Below are 23,351 nucleotides of genomic sequence, written 5' to 3' on the forward strand. Positions count from 1 at the left end.
ATAGCCTAAGCATGGCGCCATACATGTGAAAAGAGCACGAATGGGCAAGCGACCAAGTCAAACACAGTTCCTGTCTTGTTTCGCTCCCTTGGCCGGCAAAATCCACCCTAGCTTAAGCTCACAAAGACCACAATTCAGCAGCACACTTCAGAGCAGCGCTGCACGTTTCCATAAACCTCTCCTCTGGCTTTAATGGCCCTCTCCACACCCTCAGGTGGAGCGATGTCAATATGTCATTGTTGCTTTCTTAAGGTACTAAGTGACGGTGTGACACCATTCAGATGATTTCATCGGGCGCTGACTCACTTTTCACACACACAAACACCTGCGTTCATTCATACTGTAAAAGGATCGCTTCAGGTGTCAAAAAAAATGAGTGGCAGCGTGTTGGCAACGGCGCGATCTCCCTGAACCCTCGTCTGTGTTTTTCTTCTTCCCTCTCCGTCTAGACGGAGAAATTCACTAAGTGCATCGCACATATCGCATTACGGAATCAATCACCCACTGCTACACAACATCATAATGAACGAGATTAATGGTGTTTTCGTGTCTGTCTGCACTCTCAAATACCTCGGCGGAGATTGTGAAAGAGCTACCATATCTCTGGTATTCCCTTTGGGTGTCCCTGTATTTAACTTTGTGCCGCATGCCATGAAGAAATGGCTGTGGTGGTGTGTCCTTAGAGGGAGTGTTGTGTGTCAGGCACAGTGACTGCAGCCCTTATCAAACTTGTTCCAACACGCCTCTGTCTAGGTTTCAGAGCTCAACTACTATACAGCATGGCAACAGGAATCCAGACTCACATTACACACACAAACACATATATACCGAGGCCAGCCTGACAGCCTGGATTTTATTGTTCATCACAATAAAGGCTGTTATTGTTGCTGTGTGATGACAAATGAAAATGAAACTGCAATGCAGACATTTAAAGCAGCAGTAGGCAAGATTAGAACAAAAAATATTTAAAAAGTTATTTTTATAAAACGGTCACCATATCCTGACAGTAGTGCGTGAGATATGCAATCTGAAAAAAAATCATGTGCCTCTGTGTCCTCCGATGCTCCTAACGGCATCTGCAAGATTTCACAGACCGGAGGAAAACAACCAATCAGAGCAGAGAGTGCCGTCTCTGAGCAGCTGTCAATCACTCGTGAACTCCGATCAAACGGTCAAACTAGGCAGCACTGATCAAATACGAATCAATATTCTGTTACAGTAATGACTATTTCTGACATAAACTGTTTTCAGAAACATCTTGTAGTGTACTTTTCAGCTGTAAATGATACAAATTGTGACCCGGCAGCCATGTTGAGATCAGTTGAGGAAATACTAAACACCGCCCACCAGCCGGAGCAAACTTTCTCAATTTACAGCTAAACAGTACACTACAAGATGTTCCTGGAAACATTTGAGGCGAGAAATAGGCATTACAGTAACATAATATTGATTCATATTTGATCAGCTCTGCCTAGTTTGACCGTTTGATCGGAGTTCACGAGTGATTGACAACTGCCTCCGTTGAATGACCAGCCAATAGGAACGCTCTCTCTCTGAAATGACCTGTGATTGGCCAAAGTCTCCCGTCACAGATTTTTTAAAGCCTGAAAACAGAGCCATGAGGAGGTGCAGAAGTCTGGTTATCGCTCAGATTATCTCTTGAATTACAATATGCTGGAAGGTTATTATGGAATTCTTGTCCAGACATGCCAAAAACATTCTGCCTACTGCGGCTTTAATGCGTGCCCAGCTTTCATTCATTCTCTGCTCCAGCATTCAACTTTGGTGGTGTGATGACAAAAGGGAAACTTTTATTCTGAATCACGAACTGGAAGCCCACAGATGACGAGTACGGAGGCAGCTGAGTGGGGTTTAGACACCGCTCTGAAGTGGTTTGATTCAGCAGCAGACACATGTAATCTGGCCTGGGCAGTTCTGGCTCTGGCATGGCTACGTTTCCTATGGTTAAGGCTTAAGAATAGCCCCAGTGTGACTGGAGATTTCCACCTCGTGAGCCACCAAATGTCTGAATTCTGAGCTCAGGTCTGGAAGTAAATCGCACTTTAATACTGCAAGATCAGTGTAGCTGCTGTGCAGGTAACCTGAAGCGTTTGAGAAGAAGCCCCTTATACAGGCCCTATCCAGTGGACGAGGTGGCAGGTGCTTTACTGGAGACTTTTTAAACACTGCATCTGTGACTTAACACAGTGAGGATCACTCCATGCAGAATTTTTCAGACCTTAATCTCATCTATAGTAGCAAGGCCTTACCTCCTCGAGCAGCTGCGTGAAGCTGCCGGGTTTCCCCCAAAACATGTGTGTCCCAGGATATTCAGGCTTCTAACTTGCCTATTATTAAGTAATATTAGGGCTGTCATTCGATTCAAATATTTAATTGCGATTTATCGCATCATTGTCCATAGTTAATCGCGGTTGATCGCAAATTAATTGCAATTTTTTTTTTCAAAATGTACCTTAAAGGGAGATTTTTTAAAGTATTTAATACTCTTATCAACATGGGCGTGGGCAAATATGCTGCTTTATGCAAATATATGTATATATTTATTGTTGGAAATCAAGTAACAACACAAAACAATGACAAATATTGTCCACAAACCCTCACAGGTACTGCATTTAGCATAAAAACATATGCTCAAATCATAACATGGCAAACTGCAGCCCAACAGGCAACAACAGCTGTCAGTGTGTCAGTGTGCTGCATGTGATTATCATAAAGTGGGCATGTCTGTAAAGGGGAGACTCGTGGGTACCCATAGAACCCATTTTCATTCACATATCTTGAGGTCAGAGGTCAAAGGACACCTTTGAAAATGGCCGTGCCAGTTTTTCCTCACCAAAATTTAGTGCAGCTCTGGAGTGTTATTTTGCCTCCTTCGCGACAAGCTACTATGACATGGTTGGTACCGATAGATTCTTTAGGTTTTTCTAGTTTCATATGATGCCAATATCTTTTAGCTTTAAAACGGAGCTTTAAAGTTTGGAGTATTATTTAGCCTCCTTCTCAACAATTTTCGGTATTTTCACTCTAGCTTTAAAACTGAGCCCGATACAACCTAAAAATACAAGTTGCGTTAACGCGTTAAAGAAATTAGTGGCGTTAAAATGAATTTGTGTTAACAAATTATTATCGCATTGACTTTGTTCACAGTTTCACTAAGCAGTCAGAGAGCAGCTTTTGAAACAAGCAGGCTTTCAGGCATCATGTTCAAGCACAGTTTGTCTGAGATTGACATATAAAAGCCATGGAAATATAACAGAGGGAAGAGCAGTAACTGATGTCCTCATAATGTCATAGTGAAACACACACAATCATATGTAACATGTTATCAAAAACCATAAATTATATGTTTGTACTCAGTATCTAAGTTCTGGAGAAACTAGAAAGCGCTTAATTAATATGAATGTATTTTCATTCATCCGTGGGAGTCGACTCAACTCAAAGTCAAACCCAATTACAGTGTGAAATGATTTCATGCATATCTCCCTGTAATTAAAAAGAAATCTTTGTGATATATATATCTATATAGAGTGTGACAGCTCACATCTATCAGTATTGGGCTCCTGCTTTGCAGTGAAAGTTAACACCTATTAATCACACAGGAGTAGATGAAGCCCGCCGTAAATATTTGCTTATTGCAGAGTGACCTTCAACAAAGAGACACGGTATCCCAGTCAAACAATAATGTTTCATGCATAGACTCCACACTTATCTTATCTGATTGGACTGGCATACATTATTTAACTCCATCAGGTTGGAGGCAGTGCTTTAGTGTGATAAAAAAAGATGGATCCATCTCTCCAAAATCTATATAAATAGAAATATTTGGCTGTAAATAGACCACCATCTGTGATTTGACACACATGAATGTCCTTCTTGATTGGCCACATCATCTCTGATGAGCTAGAAATGAGCTGTCAGGGGGGCTACAACACCTGACCTACATTGCCTTCCTTTTGATTTCCCTTCAATCTGTTTTGGAAATGAAAGAGTTTTCTCCTCTCTGCCCCAAATATCACATCAGCTTAATCAACATAAAGATGCACAAATATATATATATAAATCTGTAGCACAACTAGCAAAAAAATAACACTATAGGGAACTACCTTGCAAGTAAAACAATATTGACATAACTTCTGTCAAGTCAGTCAGCTGCACCAGGTCTATATGCGTCCCCCTTGTTCAGTGTGTACATAAGCAGCTCAAGGTCTCGGGACTGCGGAGACTGCCAGGTGCATGGTACACATCGCTGAGATACATACTGTACTGTACATGGAACATAATGCAGGATTAATGTGTCAAATATCCTGACACTGCATCAGTATCGTGCCTCAGCAGGCTGCACAGCTGATTGGAGCAGCAGGTATCAAACTTTCTGCAATACTGCAATACACGACACTTGTGTGAAGATTTAACAGCAGCTTTGGATCCTGCCCAACACACCTGGTCTCATCTCTATTTCTACTACACCAAGCACTCAAACTCCTCCTGATGAAGACAGAGCTGTTCTGATGTGGTCAATTCACAGCACCTAGTGGTGCACTGAGGTTACCGCACCAATAATTGATTTCAACCCTTCACACACAAACACTCCTGACACTCAAGACCTTCAACAGATTCAGTGCACCAGGCATTAACCTCTAAATCTGCAGTGTTTCTTTCCAAAGTAGCTTTAAAGTTAATTCTAAAAACATATCCACACTTCTTTGAGGCAACATCTTGCTATATTGAGATACATATTCATATCTGCAATGACAGAAAAATGGTGATTCTAGATCTCTTATGCATAATTTCATACATATTATGCAGGAAATATAATGTCTGTTTGAACAAACAGCACAATGTGTCTCATCATCCACAGAGACGGGTGCATTTTAAGAGGTTAAAGCAAATATGTATCGACCATTTCATTGGAGTCGCATTAATAAGAAACTGCTCGGGTCCTAGTTTATTAACAGCCAGCCAGGAATTCATCTTAACAAACAGAGCAATTGGATATAAACTTGTAATCAATCTATAATATATTTTAAAATGATAAAATGTTCTATACTATCTCAAAGAGAGTTACTGTGAAGCAGCTGCAATATTATCATCACCATATACACTATACAGAAACAGTAAGAAAAGTAAGAAAATGTATGATCATAAAGTATTAAATACAGAAAGAAAGAAAGAAAGAAAGAAAGAAAGAAAGAAAGAAGCATTTGTTTTCATGATAATTTAAGGTGCTCTATGAGCATGTGGATACATTTAGACCAAAAATCAAACAGGAAAATGGTGAAATATTGTCCACTCTCACTCAGCTTTCATCCACTTTCCATTTCACAGAGCAAACATGACTCATCAGCGCCACTCTGCGGCAACAGCAGACCTGTGGTCACTGATGATGGATCCAAATCAACACTGTACAATAACACTGTGTAACCATGGATCTCCTACACGAGTGCACAAAGTTATAAGTTGATTATCTTGTTTCTGTATTCAGGCTTATTGCTTTAGAATCACATACAACCCATTGAGATGCATCACATACGTTCATAGCTCAAAGTAATGTCAAGTAAATGAAAGTCCTTTGGAAATTAATTTACAAAAGTCGTTCAGCTGTTTCCCTCCTTATAAAGAAATAATGCAGTTTGCACCACTATGAGTCAAAATAAATCAGAGGGATTTTAGTTCACTCAACAGCACAACTTCAATAGTGTCACTTTTTAATTTTGAAAATGAATTGATCCATGTGCACATTTAATATCTGCCAATTTGGGATGAATAGGTTATGTTTTTTGCACTGCACCTATAACTATAACTATAATATAGCTCATTAGAGAGAAAACGTGTAGACGTATGAGAAATGTATCAAAAATGCATTTTTTTTCCTCTACAAATAGACTATACCCCTGTTGCAGCACTGTGATGACACTTAATGCACACACCATGAATGATGTAACCTAACTCTGATTACTGCTGTCCAGAGATGAAAATGACAATAAGATAAGTTTTGCTGAGGTGCATGGCTTTGACCGGACCGGGGTGACCGGGGTGACCGGGGTGACCGTGGTCCGGTCTGCCTGCAGCGGACTACTGACCTGCCAGCCTCCGCTCCCTGACATTCCTCCAGAGGAGATCCCAGGCTTTGGACGTGGAGCTCCGCAGCTGCTCGCTGAACGACCTCCGGAGCTTCAGTTTCGCAGAGTTTCTTCTAGATGTCATCGCAAATCCTCCACTCGGACATAATAATTGAATCCTCTCCGTCCCAAACAAACTACCTTCTGTTAAAGTCTCCGACACAATCAATCAGCTCTCCTTCTCCCGGTTCTAACCTCTGTCTCTACTAACTACTACTACAGCAGCAGCAGCAGTAGACGGGACTCTGGTGGCCGCTCTTCAGACGCAGCTGGCAACATTTTGGGGGAAATAAATAAATAAATATATTCCTCTGGCTGAGAAACGGAAATTAATAAAAAACGAGTAAAAAGTGATTGTAAAGCACCGAGACAGACTTTAACACTTCACACCAGATGTGTGTGCGTGTGCGTCTGCATGTGTGTGTGAAGGGATCCACGCGCAGCGAGCGCTACACGGCCGTGATGCCTTCAAATGCTGCGGGAAATATGGGGAATTACCAGCTGGCAGCTGAGCACATATCCACCCAACTAAATGGTAGGCTGAGCAGCTTCTGACTAGAGAGGAGGAATGGCGAGCTTGGAGGATAGATGGTAGCAACTGATAGTGTAAATATTAGGTAGGCTATTGATGCATGTCTGTTATTGAATTTCAGCCTTTGTTGAATATTAAATGTCACACTTTATGACCCAGCAAAGCATTTTTGTAATGTTCCATGAAGGTTCCCCCTTAGCAGTATTTCATGTAACCTTAAAAGAACATCACAAGGCCTCTATATAATGTTCTGTCATGGTTATGTGAATACTGATGGTTCCTGCATGATGATTTATCCCAAAGAACACTAAAGGAACATTCCTCGAAGGTTTCCATAACCATACAATGTTAAAAAAAAAATAGATTCTAGGTCTACATCCTTTATCTTTTTTTACATTAAGTTTACTGGCTTTTGTTCATTTTGAAAAAACAGAGCGCTTTCAAAAACTTACAAAAACCTTCCCTCCCATCCAGGGTAACAAACATTCTCGGGGAAACAAGGGTGAAAGAATAAAAACAGTTAATTACAGAGGGAAAGAAGTAATAAAGATATAAAAATGTACAACACTGTTCATGAATGTTTCTTTGAAACCACGTGTCAGGGCAGTAACACTTCAAAAGGCATTTCCAGAATATTCTTCCAACTAAAAATTGTTTGTTGTGTATAAACTGTCCTTGAGACTACAGCTGCAAATATACAACAATGTCTGGATGCTACGTCCAATGTCAAATTCTCATTCAACTTGCAACAGGAGCACAACGCGGCCCAAACTCGAGGCACATGCCGACTAGAATAAAACAACCAGAAGACAAAGTTTCCATTTTGTCACTTTTTTTTTAGTCCAACAGTGCTTCCAACAATTCAAATTTAAGAGTCTGAAGTAGGAAGTGGATCTTTACGTAGAGCACCTGAACGCATCACAAGCTGCCAACCTCTTAACACCCCTCAACACACACACAAACACACACACACACAGCTCTCAAATGACACAATTCAAAACAATAATACCTTCCAATCATAGCACTTGAATGCATATATTATTTTCTTTAAACTACTGTAAAGAATTTTCTTGGGTATCATTTTTAACTGCAGGTACTTCATTTTTTCTGGATGCTTCTTTTGTTTCATTTGATTGACATAGACCTAATTATTAACTATCATTAGGATTTTGACCTAAATTTCCCATCAGCAGGATGTGGTCTATTATTTTTAAAGCTTAGTGAGGGTTGAGCGAGTTCTCCCCAGGTAGAGGTTAGAGTAGGTCAACCCTCCAACAGAAACATGGGTTCAGTTTCAGCACCATTTACTTCTGTTGTCACAATATCTCGCACCGCAGATACCGAAGAGAAAAGAAAACCTCAGCTCACATCAGGAGAATAAACACGATAAGTTCTTCTATGAGGCTGCGTAGTAGACACCAGCTTTAGTAATCATTATACCATAATCATTTTAGGAATGTCCTCCTATTATTGTGTGCCTGTGCATGACCTCAGAGCGGTGATATCATATCGGCTGTATTGGTTTCTTGTTCAGCAGCTGGGATTACTGTTATAACAGGTTTAATACCATTATAAACACACGGAGCGACTCGCTGAAGATTGACGGTCTCTTAAATGAGCAAATCTCTGCTGACCCCAGTTTGCCCTCTCCGTATGACACTGAGCTAACATTACTTCATTTCAATAAGGAGATAGAGCCCATTTGCCACCGAGCAGGACAGGACAGGTGATTTACGGATTATTACAAGGTCACATAGTGAGATAATCTGAGCGGCGTGCAGCTGAGGGGAGAATATTAATGAAGGGATCAGTTTCCCATTTGTTCTGTCCAAAACTGAAATTATGTGCAGCCAGGAGGAATAAGAGAGCCCCATGCAGTGAACTGCTCTGATCTATCTGGATCTGACACAAAGACATTAACATCTACATATTTCAGGTTAAGACTCGGCTCCCTGGTGAAGACAGAATAACAGAAACATCAAAGATCGTAGCTTCCTATGGAGCAAAACATCAAAACGTCCTGCTCATTTGCGGTGGAGGAACTAAATAATTCTCACAGAGTGCAACAGCTTTTCATCTGCATTTGGATCTAACCGAGTTTGTCACCGTTATTTTAAGGTTTAGCAAATCGCAGGAATGAAAAATGTGTGAGAAGACATGGATGCTTTTTTGGTTCAGTGTGGGTCAGAGGGAGGAACCTGTTCACCATCAACATGCTGCTATTTCCAGCCCCACTTGTTAAGACCCCGGGCTAAAATGCAGCTTGGAGGACAGAAAACACACACTCACCCACACACACACACACACTTGTCCAGAGAACCTGTTTCATCTGATCCTGTGCCTCTTCAGGAAGGGTCAGGGTTAGGCCGAGTCAAGCACCTTGTTTTCTGCTGGTTACGTGAACCAGGAAGCTCACAGAGAAAAAAAGGCTGAAAGTTAACACACAAATCCTGTCAAATTAACACAAAACAGGTTATACATCCATATATTTCCTACAATGGTGAAGGCATTAAACCAGTAGTGGGTAGAATTGGAGCAAATGTGATTAAAAAAAGTTATTTTTTATATAACGATCACTATATCCTGACAGTAGTGCATGAGACAGGTAATCTGAAAGAAATCATGTGCCTCTGTGTCCTCGAGTGCTCCTAATGGCATCTGCAAGATTTCACAGACCGGAGGAAAACAACCAATCAGAGCTGATCTGGAGCCTTGCCGTCTCTGAGCAGCTGTCAATCACTCGCCAACTCCAATCAAACGGTCAAACCGAATCAATATTCTGTTACTGTAATGCCTATTTCTCGCCTCACATGTTTTCAGAAACATCTCGTAGTGTACTGTTCAGCTGTTAAATGAGAAAGTTTGTGACCCGACCGCCATGGTGAGAACAGTTGAAGAAATACCAAGCACCGCCCACCAGCCATAGCACAGCCAATAGGAACGCTCTCTCTCTAAAATGACCTGTGATTGGCCAAAGTCTCCCGTCACGTGGCTTGATTTTTTAAAGCCTGAAAACAGAGCCAAGAGGAGGTGCAGGAGTCTAATTTTCCCTCAGAAAACTTGAATTACAATAAGCTAAAAGTTGCCGTTATTATGGAATTTTTGTCCAATGATGCCAAAAATCCCTCTTCCTACTGAAGCTTTAACTTACAATATAACACACATTTTAAAGGTCCAGTGTGTAGGATCTGGCGGTATCTAGCAGTGAGGTGAGGAGATTGCAACCAACTGAAGCCTCTCCCGTGTGCCAAGCGTGTTGGAGAGCTACGGTGGCTGACGCGAAAACGTGAATGTCCCTCTCTAGAGCCAGTTTTTGTATGAGTAGAGAAGGTCATTTGGAGCAGAGCCAGTGTTTACAGTGTATGTGTGTACATGGGGAGTGAGTGGTGAAGCAAGAGAGAGGGAGCAGCGGCAACAGGAGCGAGTAACGTTATCAACTCTGGCCCAAGCAGGAAAAGTTAACAGAGTTCGGATCGTCTGTTCTGTAGAAACATGGTGGTACAACATGGCAGACTCTGTTGAGAGGACCCATTCCCTAGATATAAACGGCTCATTCTAAGGTAACGAAAACACAACAATTCTTATTTTCAGGTGATTAAACACTAAAGAAAACATACTTATTAATGTTATATTCCATTTCTGCCAATAGATCCCCCTAAATGTTACACATTGGTCCTTTAAGGAGTTTTTTTTTCATAAAGAACCCTTAAACAATCTTCAAAACATCATCTGTCCATCATTTCACTAATCCTTTGGTTGACATGTTGCAAACAGGATAATGAATGAGTGTTCTAAGCTAACAGTCTCCAGGCCCAGTGACTGACAAGACAGGAATGGACAGACAGACAATACCGTCGCTGTCAGCCCCCATGTGTAAAAGTGATGGAGGAAGCGCAGCAACAAGGTTCTGACCTCTCTCAACATGAATCACCAGAGAGGTAAACACAGACCACCGCCTAGCCTGATCAAAAAAAAAAAAAGGAACTCATAGCCTACAATAAAGATGAGCATTATTGCTGCGAGGATCATTGTGGTTAGATGATGACTTAGCTTCTGGAGCGGTTCTTGGCAATGAAAGTAATAATAGCAGATGCAAAGAGAGGAAACATCAATCAGCTTGAGAGAATGTTTTCCCTTTGCTGACTCACCCACTTGTTGGTTTTGGCCCAGGCAGCTTTTAGAAAGCGCCCGTTTACCCTGAAAAACTGGGACATTTTCTGGGCTACTTTTTGTCCACTGTCTCTCACCGTCTCCCTCCCCCACACGTACAGAGAAACACATATTTATTTGTACACAAGTTATCTAAATTCCAGAGTTTGCTGAGTCTGGTGACTGATGTGGAATGCTGCCCTGTAGCTGCAGTGGGAAAATCCCAGATGTGAGGAAACTGATTTCTCCTCCGTGATTGGGTCATGTTGGCGGCCAGGAGGTCTTACACCCCCCCCTCCCCCCCTCCACCAACCCCCCCCCCTTGACTAGTCTGGGAGACTGCTCTTCCCAGCCTAATGGAAACAAGGCTTGGGGAGCGAGGAGCGGGGGAGATCTCCCCCCTCCGCCTCCACCCCCACGGCCCCCGAGGGCTCGTCCCAGGCATGTGCTATAAATTTCCTGACCATATATTCCCAAGTCCAGTTCATTTTTCCAGAGGAGCCACACATGTGGTGTATATCTGGGTTTAGATTATGGGGTTTGGGGAAGGAGGAGCTGACTTTGGTCCCGATCCATTAAAGTGGCCACTAATTCTGTTTTCTTAGAGGGCCGTGTGTTGTAACGTCATGGTTTCTTCCTTTAGTGGAGGATGTTCTTGATACAATCATTAATTCCCGAACAGATGTCCAATTACAAACAATTACAATTAAATATCTGTAAAGCAGTTTGTTGCATAACTTGACTTTTTGTATTAAACTACAACACTGAGTGAGGTAAAAAAAAATAGAAAAAGTTTGTTTCAATAACTGTCAAGAGGTGGGAGCTCTCAGGGGTCAAAGTTTGTATAAAGAGGCTTGAGGAATGTAAAACTGGCATGACAAGCGTACGTGGCTATTGTTTCATTGAATGACAAAGCATGTAATGCTGTCAGGTCTGGATCTGTTAAGGCTGCGTTGCCCACAAAAATGCATGGGAAAACATTTACACCACTGTCCAGCACCTGGTCTCTATTAGAGCAATGAGGATCTAATCACAGAGGTACATTTCTCTCTCAATCACTCTCCCTGCCTCCATTTCACTATTTTTCTCACAAACGTGATGGGAACAAGCTCATGTTTTATTGATTTTAAGCAATTTTCAAGCTGTTTTTTTTAAGTCTCTTTTTTTCCACCAGGGTTCAATTTCCATCACCTTTCTGGCGGTAGTGATGATGTGAAAATGCACATTAGGGGAGTTTTTGCTGCAAGGCATCTTCACAGCAATCACCAATAAATACAACTGACAGGATAGCTCTTCATAAATTACAGCTTACTGTAGCATGACATTAGCCTTTCAAACAGGAAGTTGATGTTTACATTTCAAGATGAGCGTCGTCCCGAGAGAGAAAGTGGAGTTAAGAGTCTGACGAAGACCAAAGGAGGAAATGACAGCTGCTTGAAATTAAACGTACAGTAGGGCTTGTAGTTCCCCCTCCTACGACAAATGTCTGACATATAGAGTCCAGTTTGAGATGACGGTTTTGCCTCCAAAGCTGCTACACCTGATTCTCAAAATACTAACAGAATTATGGAAAACATTTCCATTTAATAGAAACCAAACTGCTGTCAACATCTGTGTTAACACTATACGTATTCTCAGACCACATGTTTAGCTCAGTTATGTAAGCAACACAGAAGAGAACTATTGTTGAACTACAAGACAAAAGTAGTTTTTTAATGCTTTGTGCTTATGCTTTATGTTTGTGCTTTCATCATCTCTCTGTAAGAAGTGGACGTGTTCACTGTGACGTCACCCATTGGTTTCTGGACTGCCATTTTGAAGCCTCGAGTTTGGCATCTTGGCCCGTCACCATCTTGTTTTTTTGCAACCAGTAGGGTCATGTCTAGAAAGGAACCCACGAGTTGGGAAACTCTCCCAAGATGGTTAAGGTTAGGCATTGACCTTGAATAGTAGGATAGGTCATCAGGCAGCGAGTCTCGCAAGAGTTTCTTTTTTTTGCACTTTGTGGGTTACATTCTAGACACGACCAACCAGAAGTGACACTAGAGAGTGGAGCTAAGTACAACAGAACGCTGAATAAGACATTTCTGGGCAACCAACATGTTGCAAATTAACTTTGATGAACTGAAAACACACTGTGAAAGGGTTAAAGTTGTACGACAAAATCAAGGACAACTCCCAGACCAGACAACGCTGTGGTAGCGACCTGCCAATCACAAGGTAGCTACACCCTAAAGCATCCCCTGCTTTATGGTCTATTTGAGTCTAAATGGGACCATAATTTACTAAATGAACATCATGCTGTATTGAAGAAGACTTGAAACTAGCCATTGAGACCATAAACTCATGTTTACAATGTTTACTGAGGTAATAAATCAAGTGAGAAGTAGGCTCATTTTCTCACAGACTTCTATACAATCAGTCTTCTTTTTGCAACCAGAGGAGTCGCCCCCTGCTGGCTGTTAGAAAGAATGCAAGATTAAGGCACTTCAGCATTGGCTTCACTTCTCAGACCCGGAGGTTGCACACTGAAAACATCACAACCAGTTTTATTAAAGGTGCTAAATTCCAAATTTAGGGCATAGAGGGATTGCCTCCAGACGGCTCTCAACATGGCTGAGCTGGCGGCTAGCAGCAAACGGTGCTCAAAGCTCAAACAGGTCAAACAATGGCAACAGTGCTGACAGAGCTAACAGTGTTAACCTGGGGGGGGACCGGAAGGCAAGTGCTACACTTCCGCAATGACTCCATCGATCGGGACAGCGTCATCAGTTGTAACCGCCGTATGAGAGCAGTGCAGAGCAGCGCCGATTAGCTAGCCAGTGGGGTGCACCCACAAGCACTCACATGCACTGACATACACACGCGGCCGGACCAGCTATGTAAACACAGCACAGAGAAGCTTGGATTACAACACACACAGAGGGAGAGCGACTTCATTCTCTGCTCAGGTAGACATTACTCCTCTATATCTTTACATAGACAACAGTTGTTTGCTGCTATATTAATGCTCTTCATTTCGAATTTAGCACATTTAATGATGCATGTGTGGACTCACAGTGCAGCACTTCTGCTCAGCTCAACAGCCGCGATAAGCTGGAAGTACAGTGCAGGTATTGTTTTCTAACTGAGACACAAACAGGTCCCGCTGGGCCCTTAACTTCTAATGCCGCTGAGCCAGAGAGCAGAGAGGATACAGGAAGTCTGCTCAGCCTCTGCCTGCTATTGGCCTTTGATTACTGAGCCAAATTGTTTAATCGGGTCTGAAAACCCACAAGAAAGCTTAAGTGCTACACTGCCCCGGGACAGAGCCTCTTTTTAACGGCGCGCTGCGTTTTTTGTTATCCGGGTACAGGTGGAAGTGCACAGCTATGTAAATCTCCAGTAGCATGGTTACCCGCGGCCTTGCTTCGATGCAGAAGGACACAGTGTTTCGGTGTGAGCCGTGCCACGCGCTCGGCCAACCCGAGCATGAGGATGCGAGGGCTGCTGCGGGCCCAGCGGAGGCGCAGACTTTTTGCCTCCCTGCAACATCTGGAATCTCTGTGGTTTATGTGGGAAATTTGGGAGGCCAATGTGGTTACTGTATCTAAACCGACCCGGAGGAAATGTTCTTGGCTTGTAAACCGTGTGTGTGCATGCAGGAGCGCTGAGGAATTACAAAGTCAGACTTGATAAAGCTTCGGATGAGGAAGGGGTTATTGTTTGGATTAATTTACCCCAGAGTGGTGAGCATTTGTAGGATACACATACACACAAAAGGAGAAAACAGGACTGGACTGTTGACTGTTCAGTCACTACATCCTGGTGCAGGGTCCTGAGGTTGTGTGTGGACCGTCCTGGCTCATTACTTCCTAAATCTTGTTTCTGCCTTTCTTCTCAGTTGGCAGCTGAGTGCTGGACCAACCTGTTAGCTTTTGTGTTGCTTCACACACACACACGCACACACTTACACACACTCACAGTGCTTGTCCTCCTGAGACTGGCCTGCATCCTGACACGGCTGCCCACGTCTCTTTCCACTTAGTTTACAAAACCCAGGCCTAAATTCCACAAGACACACAACGCACACTCTCACTTTGGTCGTTTGGAGGAAGTTGTTCCCCAAAAGGATTTATTGCTTCTTTTCTAATTGGCAGTGTGGCTATAATTGGGAATCAGAACAATAAACCTGTTTCCTCTCACTGAACAACATAAAACTGGCAGATAACACAGTTTGTATGAACACACACCACGCACAATGACAGCATCGAACCCGATGGTTTATGCTTGAAGCCCAAACACGATGATCTCATTCAGTAAAAGGGCCTTGAAGACATTATTAAATGACATTATGAGCTATTTTATGTGCGATAGCTACAATAATTGCAATGAAAATGTTGAAATTGCAATAAAAACGTTAAAAGATTTCAGAGCGGGTTAACCAAATAGTTCCTCTAATGTTTTCACAACCTTGACAAATTACTGTATATACAAAGAAAAGTCTAGAAATACCACCGGGCTTCTCCCCCCCCCCCCCCCCCCTCTCTTTCCCTGTCAAACAGCCGAGCTGGCCTCTGCACTCAGGAAACCACAAGTCATTTTCCATCTTTCCATGTGTGGAATTTTTCATGCACTCGTCATGCCAGCAGCACCCTTTATAGTCTGAGCTGTATCCACAAATGACGACTTGCTTATAAATTTAGCGCGTGTCGTCACTGATCTGGCACCTGTTAGACAACGGACAGATCGGGGAGCAGAAATAACGGTACAATCTCGTGAAAATGGATTTTTCCTGCAGCTTACGTGCAGGCTTTAAATCAAAGCGGTTCACAATGTCCAGGTCTGTCTTTAAACAGTCAAGGAGCAGATGAGAATGCTTGGCCATATTCAAACATCACGGTGGAAAAAAAAATGTGCTACGTTGCCGTTTCTTCTCAATACTGGAGCCGCTTCTAATGCACCACATATATTCGTTGGGGTGACAGGGAGGTGAGACAGATTCATTGACATGTCTCCTCTACAACCAAGTTTAAAAAGTTCCATGTTGTGATGACTCCTACATCGTGGCTCTTGTCATATTCCCTTCATAAAGAAGATGACGGTCTCTTCCCCTCGGTACACTCAAGCTTATCGACATATGCCTTCAAGGGATACATTTGTTCTTGTCAAACTTTGTATTTTTCCCTGTTTACCCAGAATTTTACAGACATGTTAAAGGGCCTCATGCAGGAAATTAAATAAAAACAAATGTCCTCTTATTTTTGTCTGTGTCCATGATTTGTTCTCATTTTGTTAGTACCCATTCATTCCTGGGATTCACCAATATTTTCTTGTTTTTGCTCTTCTTTTGAGAACATTTTACAAGTGGTCAAGAGCACTCCGGATGAAAAGAAAAAAAATGAAAAATCTTGTTTTCACAGTCCACAAATTGATGGTCCAATTCAATGAAACATAAGTTTTAAATTTTAGGAATATGGAAAAAAAAACATAAATGTCATATAATCAAATTTAGATGTTTTAGAGTAATTATAATGACTGGATTGAAGACAACAGTCTCTGTTTACCAAACTGACGAAGAAAGCCAACGCAGCAACAGAGGCTTCGTTTATTGCTGCACATCCAAAGAAACACAACAAAGCCCTTCGCCTGTGGCGGTATTGTAATAGAGGCGATGAATGCGGTGGCTGAACATTATTAAAGGACCATAAAAGTAAGACAGAAATTATGTCTGCTATTGGCGTTGTAGAACTTGGTGCTATGAGTCGCTCTCGGTCATTTTGTCAAATTAGCTCTCAAAGGAAAAGGGTCAGAGACCCCTGTTTTAGACAATAGTGTGTTTCCACCTCTGTGGAAATAGTTCAAAAATCTAGATCCATAAAGAAATGTTTTTCCCAGTTCAGTGTGGGTGAACTTGACTGACCTGCACAGAGCCTAACCTCAACCCCATCCAGCATCTCTGGGATGAGCTGGACCGCATACTCCAAGCTGCAGTTCAATGATCATGATTTTGGACAAGTAGGAAAAATTGTACAATTCTTCTACAATGATCTATTCCTTAAAAAAAAAAAAAAAACATGGACTGCCTTTGGGAACTAGTGACACTTGGCTAAGTTTGGACCTTTTCTGTCACAACAAAAACAATTTCATAATGAAAACAGTACTGAGGTCAGAATCCAATAGAGACCAGTGAATACCAACAGAGTTAATAATCCTGCTTACAGCTCAAAACATCCACAGTCACATAATGATCTCAATTTTCCGCCTCATGTTGTTGTACATGTTCTGATTATAACTGTGAGGTGCCTATTTCATAATTCCTCATTGGTTGTCATGAAGCTTTTGTGATGTGTATATTATGGTATGTAACAGGCCTCCAGAGAGAGAGACACTGCAGCTGCCTGAGGTCACAGTGGGCCTCCAGCAGCAGGCAGTGACCCCGGGTGAGACTGAGGGCCTGGACTCTGGGAACAGCTGGAGAACACGCAGGAGTCCAAAACAGATACGCTAAGACAAGCCTGCTGTAATGCATTAGTAGCTATGGACATTATATAATACCCACTGGTGCGTCATCTATAGCTGGACTAGTGATTTACAGTATATGGCAGGGTATACTCACTGAGGTCATTTCACACATTCATTCATTTGCCAGTCTCATACTGTGGGAGTCACAACTACAAAAGTGATGATGTTTCCAGTGCCTTAAACTTGCATTCTTTCTAACAGCCAGCAGGGGGCGACTCCTCTGGTTGCAAAAAGAAGTCTGATTGTAAAGAAGTCTATGAGAAAATGAGCCTACTTCTCACTTGATTTATTACCTCAGTAAACATTGTAAACATGAGTTTATGGTCTCAATCGCTAGTTTCAAGTCTTCTTCAATACAGCATGATGTTCATTTAGTAAATTATGGACCCATTTAGAGACCATAAAGCAGGGGATGCTTTAGGGCGTGGCTGTGATTGACAGGTCACTTCCACTGCGTTGTCCGGTCTGGGAGTTGTCCGTGTTTTCATCTTACAACTTTAACCCTTTCACAGTGTGTTTTCAGTTCAAGAAAGTTAAGTATAATTATCCAGTTGCAAAAACAACAACGTGGCAACGGACAAAAACCAAGCTGGTGACGGTCAAAGTGCCAAACTCGAGGCTTCAAAACCGTAGTGCACAAACCAATGGGTGACGTCACGCTGACTACGTCCACTTCTTAAACACAGTCTATGGATGTTTCACATAAATAAATAAGATGTCCACATTCTGACCAAAACACCTGATGTCAAACATGTATTTCCAACAAAAATCCTAAAGATGTGACATGCTTTGAGTTTCTGGAAGCAGCAAAACTGAACAGGGATAGACACTATGGATATAAAGAGATACAGCACTTACAGACGCTCTAACTTCATCGACAGATGATTCAAGGAAAAGTATGTCACACCATTCAACTGACCTCGTATATTATGCACAGCACATGCTGCGTCAAAACACCACACAGCTATCACTGCTCATCACCAGAAATGTTGGCAAACGAAAAAACATTAGAGGAATAACTTCCCACTCATTCCTGATTGAAGCAACTTTTGCAGTTTGGCGGTGTACCAATATTGTGCTTGCTGTGGCGTGGGTGATGTGCGGCTGTCACGACTATTAATGTCTATTACAGACATGGTTTATTATTAGCTGATTGATGGGTATTTGTTTTGTTTGTTTTTTTCTTATTCATTTTTTTGTTTTGTTGTGTTCTTTAAAAAGAAAAATCGTTTTTTTATGCTTGCATTAATTTAGTTTACTCAGTCTTGAAAGCTGTTTTGGTGTTAAGCAATATGTCCATTGTCCCTTTTTATGTCTTTGTATTAAGGGAATGCATATCTTTTCACTTTTCATAAATGCTCCGATGACGCAATTGTATATTCATGCAAAATCCAATAAATAAAGTAAAAAAAAAAAAATTTGCTGCCAAGGGGTACTAGATTTAGACATTTCTCTGGCTCTACACCCCACACATTCAATGTTTACTTCATCTCACTTACACATGCCAAAGACACTTCTCTAAGAACAGTTTGCAGCTCAATTAAACGACCCTGAAATGAGAATCAATAAAAGCAGAAAGGCTGCATTTGGGAATCCATCACCAGGTGACATTTAAGTCTGCCAATGAAGGAAACACGGCGTTCTAGATTAAAACACTGAAAACATCCCTTTCCCCTCTTTTTCTACAGCTTTTCTCTGGGAGTCATTCACACCAATGTGTGAGGGGACACAAAGCTTTACGTTACTTTCCTTACAAACAGAAAGACGTCTCCAAGGGATTCACAGAGTTTCCTCTTTGTTTTTCTTATAATCAGTAGCAGGAGATTTTCACACTGAAAGTAGATTAGCATATTTATTCAGAGAGGAAGATCTGTGTAAATGTCTGTCTGTTTGAAAGCTCAGAGTGGGAAACCTCGGCCTGACAGTTCTGGGCCACAGAGTCTCCGTTTAAGCCTCATTTTCCCTCCGACTGCCGTTTGGGAAGGTGATGTTTATCATAACAAAAGCACACGAGCATTTATTTATGCAAGTTAAAAGTCACTGAGTTCTGCATAACTGCTTCTCCTTGGACCCTGTCGCTCTGTCTGCTTGTCTAACCTCGCCGCTGCAATCTCTATTGCTATGGTAAACACAAATGCATTTACAAAATATACATTAGTTGCATAACCATTTAAAAATCGCACGTCTGCCCCCTAAACACATGTCTTAGGCCAGACAGATAAATGCAGCTTCATCCTCATCCTTATCTGTACTGTATCTCTGACAGACAGAAAGCTGGCTGCTTGTGGAGCTCTCAGCGTTGCCGTGTCACCGCGGATTCATTAATTCTATGATTCATGTCAGTTAAGGCAGCAGGGTTTTTGAGGATGAACATAGCTGCCTCCTCTCACCAGAGGAAGCCATTCATTTCCACACTGCAATTAAAGAGACTGCAGGGAATAGATTTCCATACAAATTACGCCGTGTGAGAGGGAATGAGGCACTTTTGGCCCATCATACTTCAAAAATGCTCCATACACGTTGAGTAATGCCTTCAGAAAATAAACATTTGAGAAGGAGGATTAAGCTTTTCTTTTTTTCTCCCTCCTCCATAGAGCAAATCTTCTTTGAGCATATCCATATGCGGTTTGAGGATGGAGCTCTGGGTTTTGTTTTTTGGCCTCAGGAAAAACAAAACAACAAGTTCAAGTGGGCTAAAAGGTCTCATGTTTTTTTCCCCATAAATTCCTTGCATGATCTTATATACATAAAAACAAGAAGGAAGAGTTTTGAAATCCCCTGAACTATTTTTTTAAATCTTTCGTCACTTTCTCGATCCTAAATGGTGCAGTGCTTATTATCAGTGATGACAATATTTACCGAGCTCTCTGTAAATGTTGTGTATGTGTTATACAATGTGGCAAATGTTTTATAAATGCTACATAACTTCATCAAAGTGCATGCAAAATTGTATATCTTTGCAGTAGATGGCAAAGCAATCATGCAAACACTGCAAACATGTTTTCAGATGCAAAAAAGATCACTTGTCTTTAAGGTAAATCGGGAGCTTGTAAAATACACGGTACTGGTTTTATGAATAGGGGAGAGCGGGGTCAGTTGGGACAGGAGGACAGTTAGGACAGAGCCTTTTTAGCAAGTTAGAAAGCAACTATGTCATTCCCCACGCTCATACTCATCCACACCCTCTTCACTTTCAACCTCAAAGTGGAGACCTACTTTCTATTCCTCACATTTTATTCACTGTTTCACTCAGCATGTACTATAAGTACATTTTTGGCTCTTTTGTTATTTTTCTTCTACCATACTGTTTTTAGTTACGCCACATACAAAAAACATATTATATGAAAGCTTATCTTCTGGCATATCAGTTGATGCTAGTTTTAGCTGTCTGAATTACTGTTGGTAGCTAGCACATGAGTCCAAAGTGTGTCTGCTCTTGCTGCATCCGTTTCAGCTGTTATCAGGCCATTAAATAGGCATTATCAGTCGCTATAAGCATCATAGATGTGGGTCATTAGGGGCCTACTACGCCTACTTTGTTGTAAAAGTGAAAGCTAAACTTAAAAACAACACGTTCTAACATGTTGAAAAAACGAATGAAACGTTACGTTTCAACAAAACTACAACTTCTGTAGGTTTAAGCAACAAAAAAAACAGCTTAGGGAAAAACATTGTGTTTGGATTAAAATAACTACGGACACAAAGACAATTACAAAGTCCTGTGTTTCCACTTTTGCTCCTGTTATAATTACTACGGTTGCTAGAGGTCGCTGTCGTGTTCTTTTATACTTTATTTTGGTGATCTACCATGTGAATAAATGATAAAAACCTACTAGTGGGTGTAGTAAGCCCCTACTGACCCACATCTTTGGGGCTTATAGCAACTGATAACACCTATTTAATAGCCTGACAACAGTCTAATCGGCTGCTCCCAGGGACGGTAAAGACAGTATTGTTTATAGTTCCTACCTTGTCACTCATCATCAAGACAAAGGCTTTTCCTAACTGAATCAGACCCACGGAGTGAATATTTACTCAAGTGGCAGCCAGTCAGAAAACACTTTTTTCTGTAGAAATTCCATATCTCAGAAATTTATGAGAATATTTTCTTTTTCTCAAAGAAATGTGTGAGCAGGGTGTTAAAATTTAGACTGCAATTTTTCAATTCAAATGATATTTTTTAGCCCACAACAAGGTGTCCAAACCGTTTTGGGAATCTTGTGAAAATGCACTCCTTCTACATTTAATAAAATTGTGTCTTTCACGTTTAGGGTTGGGCTCTAATAAACGTGATAAATTGTTGTTGATATTGTTAACATACACCTGTGTCTGTTCAGGGATCAAATTATTTTCATTACTGTTCAAGTCGTCTGTGAGTAATGCAAGGTTATTTGGCGTTGATACAAAATTGCCCCAATCGACCCCGTTCTCCCCTATTCAAGATTTTAAAGTTCTTTAATAGCGTGCCATTGTTAACCAGAATGTTTTGTTTACAGGCGGCTATTGATGAAAACAGTGTGTGTACTTGCACACACACTAAATGTGTAGACCATGTGCATATGAAAGCAATAAAAAGACGCAGCACGTAAATAGCACAGAATACCATCTCGATGCTGCTTTGCTATTTTGGATCTGGACCCAAAGAATGTGCTTTCCTCTCCTGGACAATGTCATTTTAATGAGGCGGACAGTGTTGTTATGGACGATGCTGAGAACCATCTGGCCACCTCGTATCCGTGTCATAAAAGAGGTCTCCTTAGCCCAGCTGTAAAATGCAAACAGGGAATATCGCACCTAATGTGTCTGACTCTCTGCCAGCTTTGTCCTCTCTACAACATTCATCATTCTCCACGTTACTTTATTATTAGATTCCAGTTGAAACCATATGTTGTTTTCATTAACTTGATGACTAAATAAAGTTGACAGCGACACTGTCTCTGGTCTGGTTTATTTCAGTCACCTAAAACAGAAAGCACGCAGCTTGCTATGGGAATCATAGGGTGGAAAAATAGAATGATAAATGTGTGTTGAGGAGAATCTCATCGCTGTGTTGACAAACTTGTTGATGTTATTCACGGTGGTCTCACACTCGGGTTTCCAAAAGTTACAGTTAGGAGCGACCAGCGATCGGTCACAGCGCATATCTCATACACACCAGCAGACCACACATTAGTTAACTGCTGCATAAAAGTGACATGGAATTTTTTCCAGACCATAACGTCCACTTGTGCGTTGCTGTCGTGCACAACAGAGGTCATGTGAGAGTGCAACCTGAGCCTAAAATGGCATCTACCCAAATCCCGCAGCTGCCCCCCAAGGGCCACATCACACGGGCCAAATATTTCCCCTCAGCAAAACATAAAACAATGATCTGGCATGCTGCCTAATTTTAACTGCATCCCGCCAAGTGACCAACACATAGAAGGCCTTTAAAATAAGAGACATTCTCGAGACACGGGCTGCATGGGAGGGAGGGAGCAGACACCTGTGGCTGTCAGTCTGATTAACATTGTCTGAGGCCTGAGCAATGCCACCGTGCAGGGCCGGGACACAGTGCATGAGCAACTCGCGGGGAGATTTTCATGATGTGCCGGACAGCAGCAGCGCAGCACTGTTTCAGCTGCAGTACAGAGCTGACTGAGATTGAACAGACTCCCTAAAAGATCAAGCTTTGAAACTGATTCAGACATAAAGTTCTGTCAAGAACACAAAGAATTATCAGACTCAGCATGTGTAAAAGGAAGTTTCACGAGGCAACGGTGTCTAAACTCTACATTTCAGCATAGAGGTTCCTTTTCTTGCTACATTTAATTTAATATAATTGCCCAGTCAATAAAAACAATGTAATATACAGTGAGATTTAGGACTCTTCCAGCTAAATTTTTGTTAAAATGAACAGAAATGGGAACCGAAATACACCCTGAAATCAGTGTAAAGACTGCATTGACTGGTAGGGGAGAGCGGGGTCGGTACCACATTCACTCATCGTTTTTCCTCTACCTTCTAAACCTGGGTCACTGGGTGCT

General features: G+C 41.7%; 1 protein-coding gene across 2 annotated transcripts in view; it reads right to left on the bottom strand.

Moving 5' to 3' along the window:
- The window catches only part of stard13b (StAR-related lipid transfer (START) domain containing 13b), an 85,774-nt gene that overhangs the window by 38,293 nt on the left and 24,130 nt on the right, over positions 1-23,351 (bottom strand). The window contains exon 1 of one of the 2 annotated variants that reach the window (XM_037775539.1): positions 6,102-6,555. The exons of the other annotated variant lie outside the window; for it this stretch is intronic. Within the exon in view, the coding sequence (XP_037631467.1) occupies positions 6,102-6,225 (124 nt within the window). The 5' untranslated portion in view covers positions 6,226-6,555. Of the gene's footprint in view, positions 1-6,101; positions 6,556-23,351 lie in introns of those variants that run through there. 2 annotated transcript variants of the gene reach the window in all.

The sequence above is a fragment of the Sebastes umbrosus genome, chromosome 7, assembly GCF_015220745.1.
Source record: "Sebastes umbrosus isolate fSebUmb1 chromosome 7, fSebUmb1.pri, whole genome shotgun sequence".
Lineage (NCBI taxonomy): Eukaryota > Metazoa > Chordata > Actinopteri > Perciformes > Sebastidae > Sebastes > Sebastes umbrosus.